The 17,011-nt window shown below is 47.7% G+C and overlaps 1 protein-coding gene across 1 annotated transcript in view; it reads left to right on the top strand.

The window, feature by feature from the left end:
* The window catches only part of LOC117362907 (homocysteine S-methyltransferase 1-like), a gene marked incomplete at its 5' end in the record, with an annotated part of 574,442 nt that overhangs the window by 222,273 nt on the left and 335,158 nt on the right, over positions 1–17,011 (top strand). The window contains one exon of the mRNA XM_033949994.1: positions 1,168–1,334. Within this exon, the coding sequence (XP_033805885.1) occupies positions 1,168–1,334 (167 nt within the window). The remainder of the gene's footprint in view (positions 1–1,167; positions 1,335–17,011) is intronic.

Raw genomic sequence — 17,011 nt, 5'->3', positions numbered from 1 at the left:
TAAATGGTCACCTTAACTATGCTCCTCACTAAACTCACAAAGAATTGTCATTCCATGTGCTGCAGGGCTATATATACACATGTAAGACATCATCAGAGACATTTTAATTTTAGACATTCTGCAGATAATCAAACTTCTGGGACATCTACCTTAGACCTCTTAGGAGCCATTTAATCAAAAATACTTGGACGTCAAGTAAACAGGTTCTAGACGGTGATACTTTAGACTTGCAGCTACTTAATTTTTGAAATGTCCTTCTATTCCAAGATGTGTTTTTGATTATGGACACAATTTTTGGACGTCCTGATTTGGACTTAGATGTCCTATCCAAAATGCCCCTCTATTGCACCTAAGCATGGCATCACCATCTACTTGATGTTTTCATCCACCATTTGCAAGTATGTTTTTCACATAACTATATACAAGAGTTCATGTATGTAAGTATGCTGAAGCTTGTTCTTATACTTTTAATGTTTTATACATTTAGGCCCAGATTCTATAAATGGCGTCCCAGTTGTAGGCGGCCAACTGAAGCCTAACCAACCACGTTTTCTTAAAAAAAAAAAAACACACCTTCCGAGGCAGGCCACCTACATTGGAAGTGCATCAGGGAGCCTAGGGAGGTGTGCAAGCCTGCCTAAGCTTGCCTCAGACTAGGCTAGGCGTGGCTTGGTCCAGAAGTATCCTTAGGCGGACCTAGGTGGCTATACCCGTCTCCCTAGGCCCGCGGTAGACACGTACAATGTAAGCCTGCAAAATGCTGGCCTACATTGTAGGCAGACGTGGTCGCTGAGCTTATCCAGTGAGACGTTTAGTGGCTGCCTGTCCCCCCCACCGTAAATACATTGCCGGCAGGAGGGATGCTCTATCCCTCCTGCCGACACCCGCTGTGATCTCCCGCGAACAATTGCGGCAGGAGGAATGCCAACAAAAACAGGTTAGGGGAGGGGTCTAGGTGATATTCTAGTGGGGGTGGGGAAGGGGGGTCTGGGTGGGGGTGAACCTCCTTTGTGTATACACTTTTAAAAAAACTATCCCCAGCAAGCAGAAAGGTTTTCCTTACAAAGGTTTTGCTGCTTGGGGCTAATTTCTACATAACAATGTAAATTATCAAGAAGTGCAGTTAGTATTATTTTAACTCTCTCAGAAAAAATATTTTTATTCTAGATTCCTTCAGAGTGGTGCAGAGGTTATCACTACAGCAACTTACCAGGCAAGTGTGGAAGGCTTTCGCAGACATTTGGGATTACAAACAGAGGAAGCAGCTGGACTTCTGCAGTTGGGTGTGAAGCTTGCTAAAGAAGCTGCTGCTGAATTTTCTTTCCTGAGTTCAGGTAAGAATTTATGTTTATGTTTATCCTGGTCACAAAAACAAAGTTTTATGGCAATAACAGACATTTTCCATACTTTTTAGGCAAGAGCAATTAGGAAATTACACTAATTGCCCAGAAACAAAAATCGTATTACATAGTGAAATAGAAACAGTGTTTCTTACCAGAAATAATTATTCAATTGGGTGCCCTGTTTCGATATCTGATATTAAGAGTTTAGGCCCAATATTCAGCGCTATTTAGCCAGCTGGGAACAGCTCCCCGACTGGCTAACTGGCGATATTCAGCGGAATATTTGGCTTAGCGGACTGGCCATTGATCAGCTATGTCGTGCAACATAGCTGGTGAACACTAGTGCTTTATTTATTTAGTACTTACTATACCGCTATTAACTGTAAGAGAACAGAGCAAAGTGGTTTACAATCTAAAATGAGGTATTTTAAATAGAAAAGAACTACAATTGTTTGATAGGAAAGATACAATTAACAAGCTTGTCAGGGCTGGTCCAAGGATATCTGATGCCCAAGGCAAACCTTCAGCTATGCATCCCCTCTCCCATAGTCCAGGGCCTCTCCAACCTTACTCCCATTGTCTAGCATGTTCCACTATCCTGTGTGTCCAGCATCATCTCCCCTTTCTTCTGCCGTTCTACTTCCATTTGAATCCGAGGGTACATTAAAAGGAAATGCACTACAGTGTAGAAACTGTGAGCACCCACACAACAGTCATGACATGCTATGTCCTGTCCCTTCTGATACAAACTTCCTGTCAGTGGGGCTGAGATACAGCAGCATGCTGTGCTGCTACCCACTACCATACTGATAGAAGCTCTCACCCCAAAATTTTATCAGCCTATGCAGACACCTAGTCCATTTAGTAGTAAGGCCAGTCCTGGCTCAAGTTGTGCTGAAGCTTGCATTCTTTAGCATCTCTCCAGACCGGTACAGTTCACTGATGATAATAGCTCACCATGACCAGCAGGTGGAGACTGAAACAAAACTTTGGCTGTAATACTAATAGCTGTGCTTCCCTCTAGTCCCAGTGTAACGCAAACTGTGTGCTGCAGCACACTAGTGTGCCTCTTGAGATTTCAAGTGTGCCGCGGCACACTGGGCAGGAAGAGAGGCTCCAGTGCCGGCATCAGCTGACTTGCAACTTCCTGCTGCCATCACGTATGCTGGGACTCCTGCCTTTGCATATCTGCAGGGCCTTTGTCTTGTCTCCGCACCCTTGCACCGGCAACGGCAGCTCTGTGTGCTTTTAACTTTGTCACACAGCTGCCATTAGCAGTAGTTTAGACGCAGTTTCTATGAGGCAGCCTCGATGATGCGAAGCAGGCGGCCTACAAAGGCCCCGAGGCTGCCTGATGAAACCACGGCTAAACTAATGCTAGTGGCAGTTGTTTGATGAAGTTTAAAGTACACGGCTGCCGCTAGGCTAGAGAGAGGAGAGGTATAGAAATCCCTAATGTAATGTAATGTAATGTAATGTATTGCTGGAGAGGGGAGGAGGGAAGAGTGAAGGGATACTGCTGGACAGGGAAGGAGGGAAAAGGAAGGGAGAGTTACTGTTAACACTGGGGAGTTAATCCCCTCCAGCGAGGTGACTTTAGCAGCAATTTGGGGAATGCTCCAGAAATTAGACTTGGTGGCATTGAAAACATCCAACAAGGTAAAGACTCTTGGGGAAAAATGGACGGTATTTCAAAAGCGTTAGAACCAGTGCTGCCCAATTCAGGAAAAAAAAAATTGATTTGATTCAGCCTATTGAATCGATTATTCGATTCAATTTTCCTGCCCAATTGGGTGTTTTTTTCAAACATTCTGGTGGGTTTATTTTATAGAGTCTTCACCCCCTTTGCCTTCTAACCACACTGGCACTGTGGTCGAAACAAAATAAACAAACAAAAAAGACTTTTCCTCTCTCTGTTAAATCCTAGCTCACGTTTGCGGTCTAACACTGAGAGCGGATGTGAAGAGGCAGACGGAACTACAGTCAATAAATGCATGGATGAGGAGATGGTGTGAGGAAGAGGGGTTCCACTTCGTGAGGAACTGGACAACGTTTTGGGGCAAGAGCAAGCTCTTCAGGAGAGATGGACTGCACCTGAGCGCGACGGGAACTAGACTTCTACTAAACAACGTCAGAAGAGGAATAGAGCAGGCTTTAAACTAAGAAGAAGGGGAAAGCCAACAGTCGACCAAGAGTTGACAATTCTGAAGAAGGTATCCTGTGAGGAAACTGAGTGAGAAAAATACTGGGAAGGCACAATGGGCAAAAAACAAGAGTTGACATACCAAGAAGAGGATGATAAGAAGATCGTAGCACAGGAAAAGAATATGCAGACAAAAAAATACCAGGACTTAAATTGCATGTATACTAATGCAAGGAGCCTAAGAAATAAAATGGGAGAATTAGAAGTCATGGCCAAAAAAAGACAACCTAGACATCATTGGGGTCTCTGAAACATGGTGGAATGAAGAAAACAAATGGGACATAGCACTGCCAGGGTACAAACTCTATCGGGAAGACAGGTCAGGTCAGAAAGGAGGAGGAATAGCCCTATACATAAAATAAAACATACACTCGACCAGAGTGGACACAATGGTGACGAACAACAAATTGGAATCACTATGGATTAAAATACCGGGAAGGAAAGGGCCCGAGATAAAGATGTACCTGTACCTGGGCAAACCGATGAAGAAATGAAAGCCGAGATGAAGCGAGAATGCAAAAGTGGTAACACGATTGTTATGGGAGACTTCAACTATCCCGGGATAGACTGGAGTCTTGGAATATCACAATGCGCTAGGGAGACCGGATTCCTGGAGGCTATACAAGACTACTTCATGGAGTAGCTTGTCAGAGAACCGACGAGAGGGAATGCCACTCTGGATCTAATCCTTAATGGGCTAAGAGGACCTGCAAAGGAAGTGGAAGTAGTGGGACCGTTGGAAAACAGTGATCACAATATGATCAAGTTTTGAAGTAGGAATAACGAAGGGACAACTTTTAACTTCAAGAAAGGAAACTATGAAGCGATGAAAGTAATGGTAAGGAAGAAACTTAGGAACAGCTCAAAGAAATTGCAAACTGTAGAGCAAGCCTGGTCATAAGAACATAAGAAGTTGCCTCCGCTGAGGCAGACCAGAGGTCCATCCTGCCCAGCGGTCCGCTCCCGCGGCGGTCCATCAGGCCTAATTCAAGGACACGGTAAGCGAGTTGCAAAATCTGTATATACCCAGATTTAGAAAAGGAAGCATAAAGAGCCGAACAAAAGACCCGGCGTGGATAACTAAAGAAGTGAAGAAAGCGATAGGCGATAAGAAAAATTCATTCCAGAAATGGAAAAAGGACAAAACCGGGGAGAACTGGAAAGAGCACAGGAAGCATCAAAAAGAATGTCACCTCGTGGTTAGAAGAGCAAAAAGAGAATATGAAGAGAAGTTAAGAACATAAGAACTGCCGCTTTTGGGTCAGACCAGTGGTCCATCGTGCCCAGCAGTCCGCTCATGCAGCGGCCCCCTGGACAAAGACCAGCGCTCCAACTGAGACCAGCCCTATCTGCTTATGTTCTGATTTAGTATGAACCTGTCCAACTTTGTCTTGAATCCCTGGAAGGTGTTCTCCCCTATGACAGACTCTGGAAGAGAGTTCCTGTTTTCTGCCACTCTCTGGGTGAAAAAGAATTTCCCCATGTTTGTACGGAATCTATTCCCTTTCAATTTTAGAGAGTGCCCTCTCGTTCTCCCTACCTTGGAAAGGGTGAACAACCTGTCCTTATCTACCAAGTCTATTCCCTTCAGTACCTTGAATGTTTCGATCATGTCCCCTCTCAATCTCCTCTGTTCAAGGAAGAAAAGACTGAGTTTCTCTAATCTTTCGCTGTACGGCAACTTCTCCAGTCCCTTAACCATTTTAGTCGCTCTTCTCTGGACCCTTTTGAGTAGTACTGTGTCCTTCTTCATGTACGGCGACTGGTGCTGGACGCAGTACTCCAGGTGAGAGCGCACCATAGCCAGGTACAACGGCATGATAACCTTCTCTGTTCTGTTCGTGATCCCCTCCTTTATCATTCCTAGCCATGGAAGCGCAAAATTTCAAACCGTTCTTCAGATATGTTAAAGGGAAGCAGCCGGCTAGGGAGGAGGTGGGACCGCTGGATGACGGAGATAGGAAAGGAGTGGTGAAGGAGGAAAAAGAAGTGGCAGTTAGACTAAACATGTTCTTTTCATCAGTATTTACAAAGGAGGACACATCCAACGTGCCGGAACCTGAAAAAATCTTCAAAGGAGATCAAGCAGAAAAATTAACATCCATGGAGGTAAGTCTTAAAGAAGTACACAAGCAGATAGATAGATTAAAAACTGACAAACCTCTGGGCCCGGACAGAATCCACCCTAGGGTATTGAAAGAACTAAAGGAGGAAATAGCGGAACTACTAAAGCAGGTTTGTAATCTATCCCTGAAAACAGGCGTGATCCCGGAGGATTGGAAGATAGCTATGTTACGCCCATCTTTAAAAAAGGATCGAGAGGTGACCTGGGGAAGTACAGACCAGTAAGTTTGACTTCGGTTCCGGGGAAGATGGCGGAAGCGCTGATAAAAGACAGCATTGATGAGCATCTAGAAAGGAATAAACTGATTTAAACAAGCCAACATGGCTTCTGCAAGGGAAGATCGTGCCTAACGAACTTATTGCACTTCTTTGAAGAAATTAAACGGATGGACAAAGGGGATCCCACAGACATCGTATACTTAGATTTCCAAAAAGCCTTTGACAAGGTACCCCATGAACACTTACTACAGAAACTGAAGAACCAGGGGTGGATGGAGACATACATAGATGGATCAAAAAATGATTGGTGGGTAGGAAGCAAAGGGTAGGAGTGAAGGGCTACTACTCTGACTGGAGGAGGGTCACGAGTGGTGTTCCGCAGGGGTCGGGACTTGGACCACTGCTGTTCAATGTATTTATAAATGATCTAGAAACAGGGACGAAGTGCGAAGTAATAAAATTTGCAGATGACACCAAACTATTTAGTGGAGTTAGGACTAAAGAGGACAGTGAAGATTTACAAAGGGATCTGAACAAACTAGGGGAGTGGGTGACGAGATGGCAGATGAAGTTTAATGTAGAGAAATGTAAAGTCTTGCATGTAGGAAACAGAAACCCGAAGTAGAGCTATACGATGGGAGGGCTGGTAATGGGTGAAAGTACCCTAGAAAAGGACTTGGGGATAATAGTGGACAAGACAATGAAGCCGTCGGCATAGTGCGCAGCGGCCTCTAAGAAGGCAAATAGAATGCTAGGTATAATCAAGAAAGGTATTACAACCAGAACGAAAGAAGTTATGAGGGGTCACATGATGACATCGCTCTGATCGGTCACCTTTCGCTCGAACTCCGATCTTCCTCCTGAAACTACCCTCATATTGTAGTGCTCGTCAGCTTTCTTACCGCAATTTTCCCAGGTTATCCTGCTACCATCGTCCTGGTCTTCTCGGTCGGGTCCCTCGGAGTTTCTTGTGCCGAGGCCAGGCAGTTATGCCTTTGAAAGCATAGTGGCCTGGAAAAGAAAAATTTCTCAAGCCAACCATCATGGTGGCTGCTGCTCCGGAGTCTAGCGGCACGCCCCCGCATGAGGCCGACATGCATTTATTGACTGTAGTTCCGTCTGCCTCTTCACATCTGCCCTCAGTGTTAGACCGCAAACGTGAGCTAGGATTTAACAGAGAGAGGAAAAGTTATTTAAGCTTCACTCAGTGCTCGAGGAGGTAAAGGACAGCATCGCAGGCCATGCTGTTCGCATACAACAAGCGGAAGAGCACATCTCAACGCAAGAGGATCACGCAGAGACAGTGGCGCAGAGGATCGCAGCATCGGAGACCCAGGTGAAGACTCTGGCGGACAGGGCAGAGGATGCGGAAAACAGAGGCCGTCGAAGCAACCTCCGTCTTATCGGTCTGCCGGAGTCAGTGAAAGATGCGGAACTGAGTGCTTTGACGGAGACATGGCTGCCGCAGACCCTGGGGCTCACGTCTTCTTTGGGCCCAGTGTGCGTGGAAAGTGCCCATCGTGTTGGGGCCCCGCGGGCAGCGGATGCTAGACCGAGACCGATGATATCCTGTTTCCTTAACTACACTACTAAAGCATGGATCCTGGAGGCCTACAGGCAACATTGGACCCTGGATTATCAGGGCAACAAGCTTTTACTTTTCCAGTACTTCTCTGCTCAGCTCTCTGCACACCGTAGGGCCCTGTCTCCGCACTGTACTCAGCTGCACGCCCGGGGGATTAAATTTGCTCTACAATACCCTGCTAAAGTCCTCATCCATCACAACAATGGGGTTGTTACTCTGGACACCCCGGCAGACCTTCAATCTTTCTTGGCAAAATTGCATGTGCCCTGAGGAGCGCTCTATGCTCTGGTTGCAGGGGGATTCCTGTAAGCCGCATGGTTGGCGTTATGGGGCCATGGGATGCTTTTGAGATTGAATCATGGCTATTTGCTGCTTTGCATCCTCTGTTTTCTACCTTGAACTTGTTTCTCCTGGCCACTGTTCCCAGCCATGTCTGGCTGGGGTTCCCGCACTGGTTTTGGTCTGCGGGCTGTTGGATCCCGAGGTTCCTATGCACTTTTTCCGCAGAGCCCTTCTGAGATCACTTTGGGGGGCCGTGATTGTACTGAGTTTCTCCTGTTGGTATTCTCTGGGTGATTGTATACTTGTATACTTGATGGCTGACGAGCCTGGACAACTTACCTGCACTTCTGTTTGAGGGGGGAGGGGGGCTTGGGGATTTCTAGCTGCTTTTTGTCTAACGGGTGGATCGGGGGTTGCATGGTGGATGGGATTTTGGGAGGGGGCTTTGGTTGGAATCTGGTGGGGGGGAGTGAATCGGGTGGAGTGGATGTGGGGCTGTTTGACTGGGGGGGTTGTATGTTTGGTGTGTGCGTGCTGGACCGAGAGTGCAGATCATGCTGCTTTTTGTACTGTTGCTGGAGAGTCCAAGATCTTTGGGAAGTAATGGGGGGAGGGGCCTGGCTAAGGGGCCCCTTTCCCTACAATATTGGGATTGTCGGGGGGGGGTGGGTTTCTCTCTTCTCATGCTGGACCGTTAGAGTATGGTTAAATTGAAACTTTCCACATTTAATGTAGATGGGCTCCGCTCACCTATTAAACAAAAGAAGGTGTTGACTTGGTTTCGCAAGGAACAAGTTGATATAGCTTTCTTACAAGAAATGTACCTCACTATTGTAGAACATGAGAAATTGCGAAGGGACTTTGTGGGCGAGGTGTATTTCTCTTCCTGTAGTGGCCGTCATCGGGGAGTAGCTATTCTGGTTCATAGGAAGCTGCCTTTCCACATGCACAAGGTTGTTCAGGATAGGGAGGGTAGATACGTTTTGGTCCTTGGGGAGATTTGGGGACATAAGATACTGCTCTGTAATTTGTACGCCCCAAATATTTATACCCATCGTTTCTTTTTGGGGTTGCTGGCACGGCTGACACAGTACCCGGGTTACCAGCTGATCTTGGGTGGGGATTTCAATATTACCGCAGATCCCACTTTGGATTGTGCTCCCCCAAAATGCTTTCTGCGGGATCACGGAGGTAAGGGTATTAATTTCCTGACTCAGCAACTCGGGTTGTTAGATATATGGCAGTTGTTGCACCCGACTGAACATTCCTATACATTTTTCTCTCATCCCCAAAATCTTTATACTCGCTTGGACTATTTTCTCTTGTCTCCCTCCTTGTTACCTATAGTGGCTGATGTGGACATTCTTGAGGTTCCCCCATCGGATCATTCTCCCGTAGTGCTCTCTCTCCAGATCGCAGCGGACCCTACTGAACGGACCTGGCGTTTTCCATGTACAAAGATCTAGCTTTCTGTGAGATCGTTGGTTGGAGTATTACGAGACTAATTTTTCTCCTGATATCGATCTGGGTCTCTTTTGGGAGGCATCCAAAGCGGTGCTGAGGGGCTTTATTATTGCGTATGCGGCGGATCAGAAACGGCGCCAGGAGATGGACCTGCAAACATTGTCAGGGGAGATGCAGCAACTCCGTCAGCGACACCAGAACAGCTTGACGATAGAGGATTCGCGTGGTCAGTAGGGCAGGCAGGCAGCGGCTGGGGCCAGGAAGGAGCAGGCGAGTCGCGGCTGGGGCCAGGAAGGAGCAGGAGAGCAGCGACTGGAGGAAGGAGCTGAGGAGAGCTAGCGGCGGCGGCGAGAGTAAGCTCCGCCCACCCGCACGCATCAGCACCCGCGTCATCGCCCAGGCTCCCCCTTAATAGGAGGGGAGCCGTGGCGCAAAGACCACTGCGATCCGCATGGTCAGTAGGGCAGGCAGGCAGCGGCTGGGGCCAGGAAGGAGCAGGTGAGTCGCGGCTGGGGCCAGGAAGGAGCAGGAGAGCAGCGGCTGGAGGAAGGGGCTGAGGAGAGCTAGCGGCGGCGGCGAGAGTAAGCTCCGCCCACCCGCACGCATCAGCACCCGCGTCATCACCCAGGCTCCCCCTTAACAGGAGGGGAGCCAACGGCGCACAGCCGTTCGGCGCGCAGCAAAGGCGCTCGCCTTAGCGAGAGCGCCTTTGCAAAGAGCCTTAAGAAGAGCCTATTTACAGAAAGCAGGACACCCTGAGGTCTTAACAACAACTTTAAAATGGCAGGGAGGACACGGAGCACCAAGACTACTATCAAGTTCAACACTCCAGTCACCGGAGGGACCCAGGGGATTGCCAAGGACTGTGTACAGGAGGAGGAGGGTGACACTGGACGGAGGGCAGAAGTCTCTGTGCAGACAGAGGCCACCCCCCCACGGTACACTTCAGCCTCTACCCAGACTGAGGAGATAGGACAGTTAGACAGGGACACCTTGCAGGAACTGTGGAGCCTCAGGGAGGAGGTGAAGCGCTTGAGGAGCATCAGGGAGGACGAGGCCTTCATCGATGGTGTCATCCAGGAGCTGTCCCATATCACAGACCAGACCCATGGCAAGTCCATCCCCGTGACACCCAAACCTCCAGCTTTAGATTCAACAATTGGGGTACAGGAAATGATTGGAGATGCTGGTTCCTGGCAGCTGGTAACCTCTTCCTCTTCCTCTTCATTCTTTTCTCACAAACAGGGTAGTTCTACATCGACCCCACAACTCACCCTGAGAAACAGATTCCAGATCTTACAAGATGAATCCACCGAGGAGGTACAAGAAGAGGCTCAGGAAGATACCCAGCACATTACTTCAACTCAGGAGCGCACGGTTCGTCCCCTCAGAAGGAGCGCAGAGTGGTGGTCATTGGGGACTCCATGCTGCGGGGCACTGAGGGACCAATCTGTAGACCAGATATGCATTCAAGAGAGGTCTGCTGTCTCCCTGGAGCCAAGATCCGAGATGTCACCACCTGTCTAGATAAACTTCTAAAACCTCATGATCATTTCCCTATGCTTCTCATCCATGTAGGTACGAATGACACTGCCAGGAGCGCCTCGGAGAACATATCCAAAGACTTCGGGGCCCTGGGTCAGAAGCTAAAGCAGACAGGAGCACAGGTGGTCTTCTCATCGATCCTCCCAGTAAGAGACAAAGGTAAAGCCAGAGAAGAGCGTATCAAATGGACAAACGAGTGGCTTCACGGATGGTGCATTGAAATGAACTTTGGATTCCTAGACCATGGAGAGGCGCTACAGGGACCAGATGGACTCCACCTGACCAGGAGAGGTAAAAATGTATTCGGACATCGACTAGCCCGCCTACTTCGTAGGGCTTTAAACTAGGTAAGTTGGGGGAGGGTATCCACTCACATTCCAGAGCAGTAAGAAACTATCCTGAGGTGGCGAGCCACAACCACACTTCTGAGTCCAAGGTAAGTACCCATACTATACACGATAAAATGGGAGTCACACTAAATAAGAAGGGAATCTCTTCACAGGGACTTAACAACAATAAGGTATGGAGGGCTATGTATGTTAATGCACACAGTTTGGGCAACAAAATACTGGAATTGGAGACTGAAATAAGGAACGCAGACCTAGATGTGGTGGCAATATCTGAGACCTGGTTTACGGACTCGCACGGGTGGGATATGGTTATACCAGGTTACAACTTGCTTCGTCGAGACAGAGAGGGCAAGTTAGGAGGAGGGGTAGCACTATACATTAAAGAAAACATCAAAACTACTAGAATCACGGATGTTAGATACTCCGGGGAATCCCTCTGGGTGAACCTGGCCAGAGGGAACGAAAAATGCCTATACCTTGGTGTGGTATATAGACCTCCAAGACAACAGGAAGACAAGGATATAGAACTGATCAAGGATATAGAGAACATCACTTTGCGTGGAGACACAGTTCTGCTTGGGGACTTCAACATGCCCGATGCAGATTGGAACACACTCTCTGCGACTACCTGTGGCAGCAGAAGAATATTAACCTCCATAAAGGGTACACGACTCAAACAAATGGTACTGGAGCCCACTAGAAACCAGGCAATACTGGACCTGGTACTCACCAATGGAGACAGCGTCACAGAAGTATCAGTAGGCGATAAGCTGGCCTCTAGCGACCATAACATGATATGGCTTAACCTCAAGTGGGGTTTCTCTAGATCAAATACAGTGACGAGAGTCCTCAACTTTAGAGGCACAGACTTCGAACGCATGGGAGATTTTGTCCATCGGGAGCTGCAAAACCAAGCACAAACTGACAATGTGGAGAATATGTGGTCGACTCTGAAATCCACCCTGCATGAAGCAACAAATCGCTACGCAAAAACGGTCAGCAAAAGTCGGAGAAACAAAAGACCCCAGTGGTTCAGTACTGAAATTTCGGACCTCATTAAGGAGAAGAAAAAAGCATTTATTGCCTACAAACATTTAGGAAAGCAGGAAGTAAAAGAAGACTATCAGGACAGGTCTAAAGCTGTCAAGAAGGCAGTCAGAGAGGCCAAGCTCTGAATAGAGGAGAATCTAGCACGGAACATTAAGAAAGGGGATAAATCCGTCTTTAGGTATATTAGTGACAGGAAAAGAAACAAAGATGGGATAGAACGACTCAGGAAATCGGACGGGAATTATGCAGAATCGGATTCCACTAAGGCCGAACTACTAAATGAATACTTCTGCTCGGTTTTCACCTGCGAGGAGCCGGGATCCAGTCCACTTTTACGGACAAGGGAAAGCCAGAAAGACCCGTTTCAAGACTTCAAGTTTACGCCCAGTAGCGTCTACTGCGAACTTTCAAGACTCAAAGTAAACAAAGCCATGGGACCAGACAACCTACACCCCAGGGTGCTCAGAGAGCTGAGGGAAGGCCTGGCGGAACCATTATCTGTGCTCTTCAATCTCTCCCTAAGCACGGGAAGAGTCCCCTTGGACTGGAAAACAGCTAACGTTATTCCACTCCACAAAAAGGGCTGCAGGACAGAGACGGCGAATTACAGACCGGTAAGTCTCACATCCATAGTATGCAAACTCATGGAAACACTGATCAAACAGAAACTTGATACAATCCTGGATGAAGAAGATCTACGTGATCCCCATCAACATGGATTTACCAAAGGCAGGTCCTGCCAATCAAATCTGATTAGCTTCTTCGACTGGGTAACAAGACAACTGGATGCCGGGGAGTCCCTGGACGTAGTGTATTTGGACTTCAGCAAAGCTTTTGACAGCGTCCCACACCGTAGGTTATTGAACAAGTTGAAATCGCTGGGATTAGGGGAAACACTAGCTGCATGGGTTAAGGATTGGCTGAGCGGTAGATTTCAGAGAGTGATGGTAAATGGTACCCCATCCAAAACATCGAATGTGATCAATGGAGTACCACAGGGCTCGGTCTTGGGTCCAATCCTATTCAACATATTCATAAGCGATATGACCCAAGGGATCAGAGGAAAAATATCATTGTTCGCCGACGACGCCAAACTGTGCAACATAGTAGGTAAAAGCACTATGCCTGACAATATGACACAGGACCTACTACTATTAGAACAATGGTCATCGACTTGGCAGCTTAACTTCAATGCTAAAAAATGCAAAGTGATGCACCTGGGTAAAAGAAATCTGTGCAGGACTTACACGTTAAATGGTGAGACCTTAGTTAGGACCACGGAAGAACAGGATTTAGGAGTAATCATTAGTGATGACATGAAAACTGCCAATCAGGTGGAAAAGGCTTCCTCTAAGGCAAGGCAAATGATGGGTTGTATCCATAGAGGTTTTATCAGCAGGATGCCAGAGGTCATAATGCCACTGTACAGATCCATGGTGAGATCTCATTTGGAATATTGTGTTCAATTCTGGAGACCACATTACCGGAAAGATGTGCTGAGAATGGAGTCAGTTCAGCGGATGGCCACCAGGATGGTCTCGGGGCTCAAAGATCTTCCGTATGAAGTAAGGCTGAATAAATTGCAGCTGTACTCACTTGAAGAACGAAGAGAGAGAGGGGACATGATCGAGACATTTAAATATATCACGGGTCGTATCGAGGTGGAAGAGGATATCTTCCGTCTTATAGGATCTTCTTCCACCAGAGGGCATCCGCTGAAAATCAGGGGAGGGAAATTTCATGGTGACTCCAGAAAGTATTTCTTCACTGAGAGGGTGGTCGATCATTGGAATGAACTCCCACGGCAGGTGATTGAGGCCAACAGCGTATCAGATTTCAAAAATAAATGGGATATTCATGTGGGATCTCTAATGAGGTAAGGGCAGGGGGTGGTGAGCAAAATCAAAGAGAAGGGTCAATAGAGTGGGCAGACTTGATGGGCTTTGGCCCTTTTCTGCCGTCATTTTTCTATGTTTCTATGTTTCTATTCAGGCTGCCTGAGATCCGACAGCATGTGGACGCTATTCTTACCGCTCGGGCAGAACGGGATATTTATTTCCGTCGTTATCACCTTCATAGATGGGGGGGAAGGCGGGTAGCTTAATGGCTAGACTGATCTGCCCCTTACGCAAGCGCCAGGTGGTTACTGCTATCACGGATCAGCAGGGCCGATTGCATACGACAGAAGCTACTATCCGCCAACAATTTGTGCACTATTACTCTGAGTTATATGCTCAACGACCTTTTGATGAAACGGACCAGGATGCGTTTTTTCAGAACGTAGTTTTACCTAAACTGTCGCCAGCTCAGCTTCAGGTATTGAATGCCCCCATTATGCGTTTGGAGGTGGAAGCCGGTATCAAGGAGCTCAAGCTCACAAAGTCTCCTGGCCTGATGGCTATGGGCCTGAATATTACAAGATTCTCTCGGATGTCCTTTCACCTTCCCTGTGTGCGGCATACAATAAGTTACATTCAATGCGGGGATTGGATCGTTATAATATGGCCCACGTTATTTTACTGCCTAAGCCAGGCAAAGACCCTGCCCAAGTGGGCTCCTATAGGCCCATCTCGCTCCTTAACCAGGATGCTAAGCTGTTGGCGGCCATACTCGCGAAACTTTTGAATGCCTTTCTTCCTCTCCTTATCCACGCAGATCAGGCAGGTTTTGTCCCGGGTAGATATGCCTCTATGAACCTGACTCGCGCGTTGATGGCTATTTACTCTAGACAGGGGGGATGCAGTCACGCAGCTATTGTGTGTTTAGACATGGAAAAGGCTTTCAACAGCATCTCCTGGTCCTATCTCTTTTGGGTTCTGGGGCAATACGGCTTGGGCGGTGCCTTTTCTGAATGGGTGCAGAACCTCTATTCCTCCCCTCAGACTCAGCTTTTGGTTAATGGTCACCTCACTTCCCCCTTTCCTCTGGAGAGGGGAACACGTCAGGGTTGCCCATTGTCTCCGCTTCTTTTCCTTTTGGCTATAGAACCATTGGTTGTTAAAATTAGATCGGATTCTACTCTTTTGGGAATCCTGATAGGGGATCGAGAGAGTCGCAATAACTTGTTTACTGACGATATCCTTTTGTATTTAGACAATGCTCATCTCCATCTGCCTTTGGCTCTTTCTATTGTACAGGCCTTTGGAATCATCTCGGGCCTTCATGTAAACTGTGCCAAATCGGAACTGCTACCTTTGGCTTCTGTGAAACATGAGCCTTGGCATGACGATCTTCCTATTCCCCCTGTCCGGAAACCTATACGCTATTTGGGGGTTTACTTGAATGTCCAATCTTCCCTCATGTATCGCTACAATGTTCTTAATCATCTGGAGAACATCTGAGCCCTTTGTGCAAAATGGAAAGACTTACCGCTCTCTCTTTGGAGTCGGGTGGCTCTGTTTAAGATGGTATTGCTGCCTAAACTCTTATATCCCTTACAGACTGTTCCTTTGTGGATTACTGTTAAAGATGAAAGAGCTTTTAACTCTATCTTGCTATCCTTTATATGGTGTCACAGAACGGCCCGGATCAGTCGTCAAGCTCTGACTCTAGAAGTCCAGTTGGGAGGCTTGAATCTCCCAGACATTTGATTCTATAATGTGGCTTCTCTGATGCGTTTTATACATGAGGGCGTTACTGGTCACTACAAATTTTCTCCGGCGGGGTGGATGACCACGTGGTGTGCTCCCCAGGACTTTCTTTCCTTGCTGCATGTGCCGCTGTAGAAGGTTCTGGGGGCTGGGCCAAAGTTTCAATTTCTGCATCCGCTGCGGATGGCGTGGCGATGGTGGCGGCGCAGACAGCAACGCTCCCCTGAGGCCTCTCCTTTCCTTCCATTGGTAGGGAACGCCAAATTTTTACCGGGGATTGGGACCACAGGGTTTCAGGTGTGGCAGTCCCAGGGCTGTGTCAGCTTACGGCATCTCTCAGAGGGGGGCATGGAATCTTTCCCCACCTTCGCCTCTTACAGGCTCATTGGGAACTTCCGGCCACTCAGTTTTGGGCCTATTTACAAGTCAGACATTACTATTCCTCTTTGGTGTGCCATTGAGGGGAGCGGTGGGCTTTGGGAGGCCTGGACTCTCACTTACTGTTGGTACCTCCACAAATGAATAGGTTGGCCACCTGGTATAGAGTTCTGAAGCTTGCTCCTGCGGCTCTATACTTGGACCGTGTGGTGGACCTATGGTCTAAGGATTTGGCAGCTGCCTATGACAAAGCTTCTTTTTTGGAGCTCTTTGTTAACATTTCTCTTTTCGTGGGGTCTACTGATCTTAGAGAAACACAATTTAAAATCTTACAGCGGGCTTATATCTCCAGAGATAGGGGTACTGCTATGGGTCTTTGGGAGGATGCCACTTGTTCCCATTGTCAGAAAGCTGTGGGTACCCTGGTCCATATGTTCTTGGAATGCCCTCACGTGGCCGTTTGGCTGCAGGTTCTCCCATTTTTGGATGAGTTGTTTGGGCAACGAGTGCCCCGGGATTATGGCCTGCTGCTCTTGGGGGATCAGAGGCTGCTCCTGCAGAAGGGGTTTTCCTTCCCATACAGGAAGTTCATCTACACGGCACTTCTGCTGACAAAAAAACTCTTGTTACAGCATTGGGTGAGTCAGACACCAGCGTCCTTTATGCAATGGATCCAGCGGATGAGGGAGCTTGCTTCCTTTGAGATGCACACTCATCATTCTGCTTCCTGTATTGATAAACGCCTTTATGTTTCCCTGTGGAGGGCATTTCGTATTGCTGCCGAGGGGGCTGAGTCTGCTACTTCGCCCCGAGTTTGATCAGTGATCTCTAGACGACTTACTCCAGTCTCTGCGCTCTTTTGGTTCGTTGTATGGCTG

Source organism: Geotrypetes seraphini, chromosome 6, assembly GCF_902459505.1.
Source record: "Geotrypetes seraphini chromosome 6, aGeoSer1.1, whole genome shotgun sequence".
Lineage (NCBI taxonomy): Eukaryota > Metazoa > Chordata > Amphibia > Gymnophiona > Dermophiidae > Geotrypetes > Geotrypetes seraphini.
The sequence above is the reverse complement of the archived record's forward strand: the minus strand, read 5'-3'. Positions and strand labels throughout refer to the sequence as shown.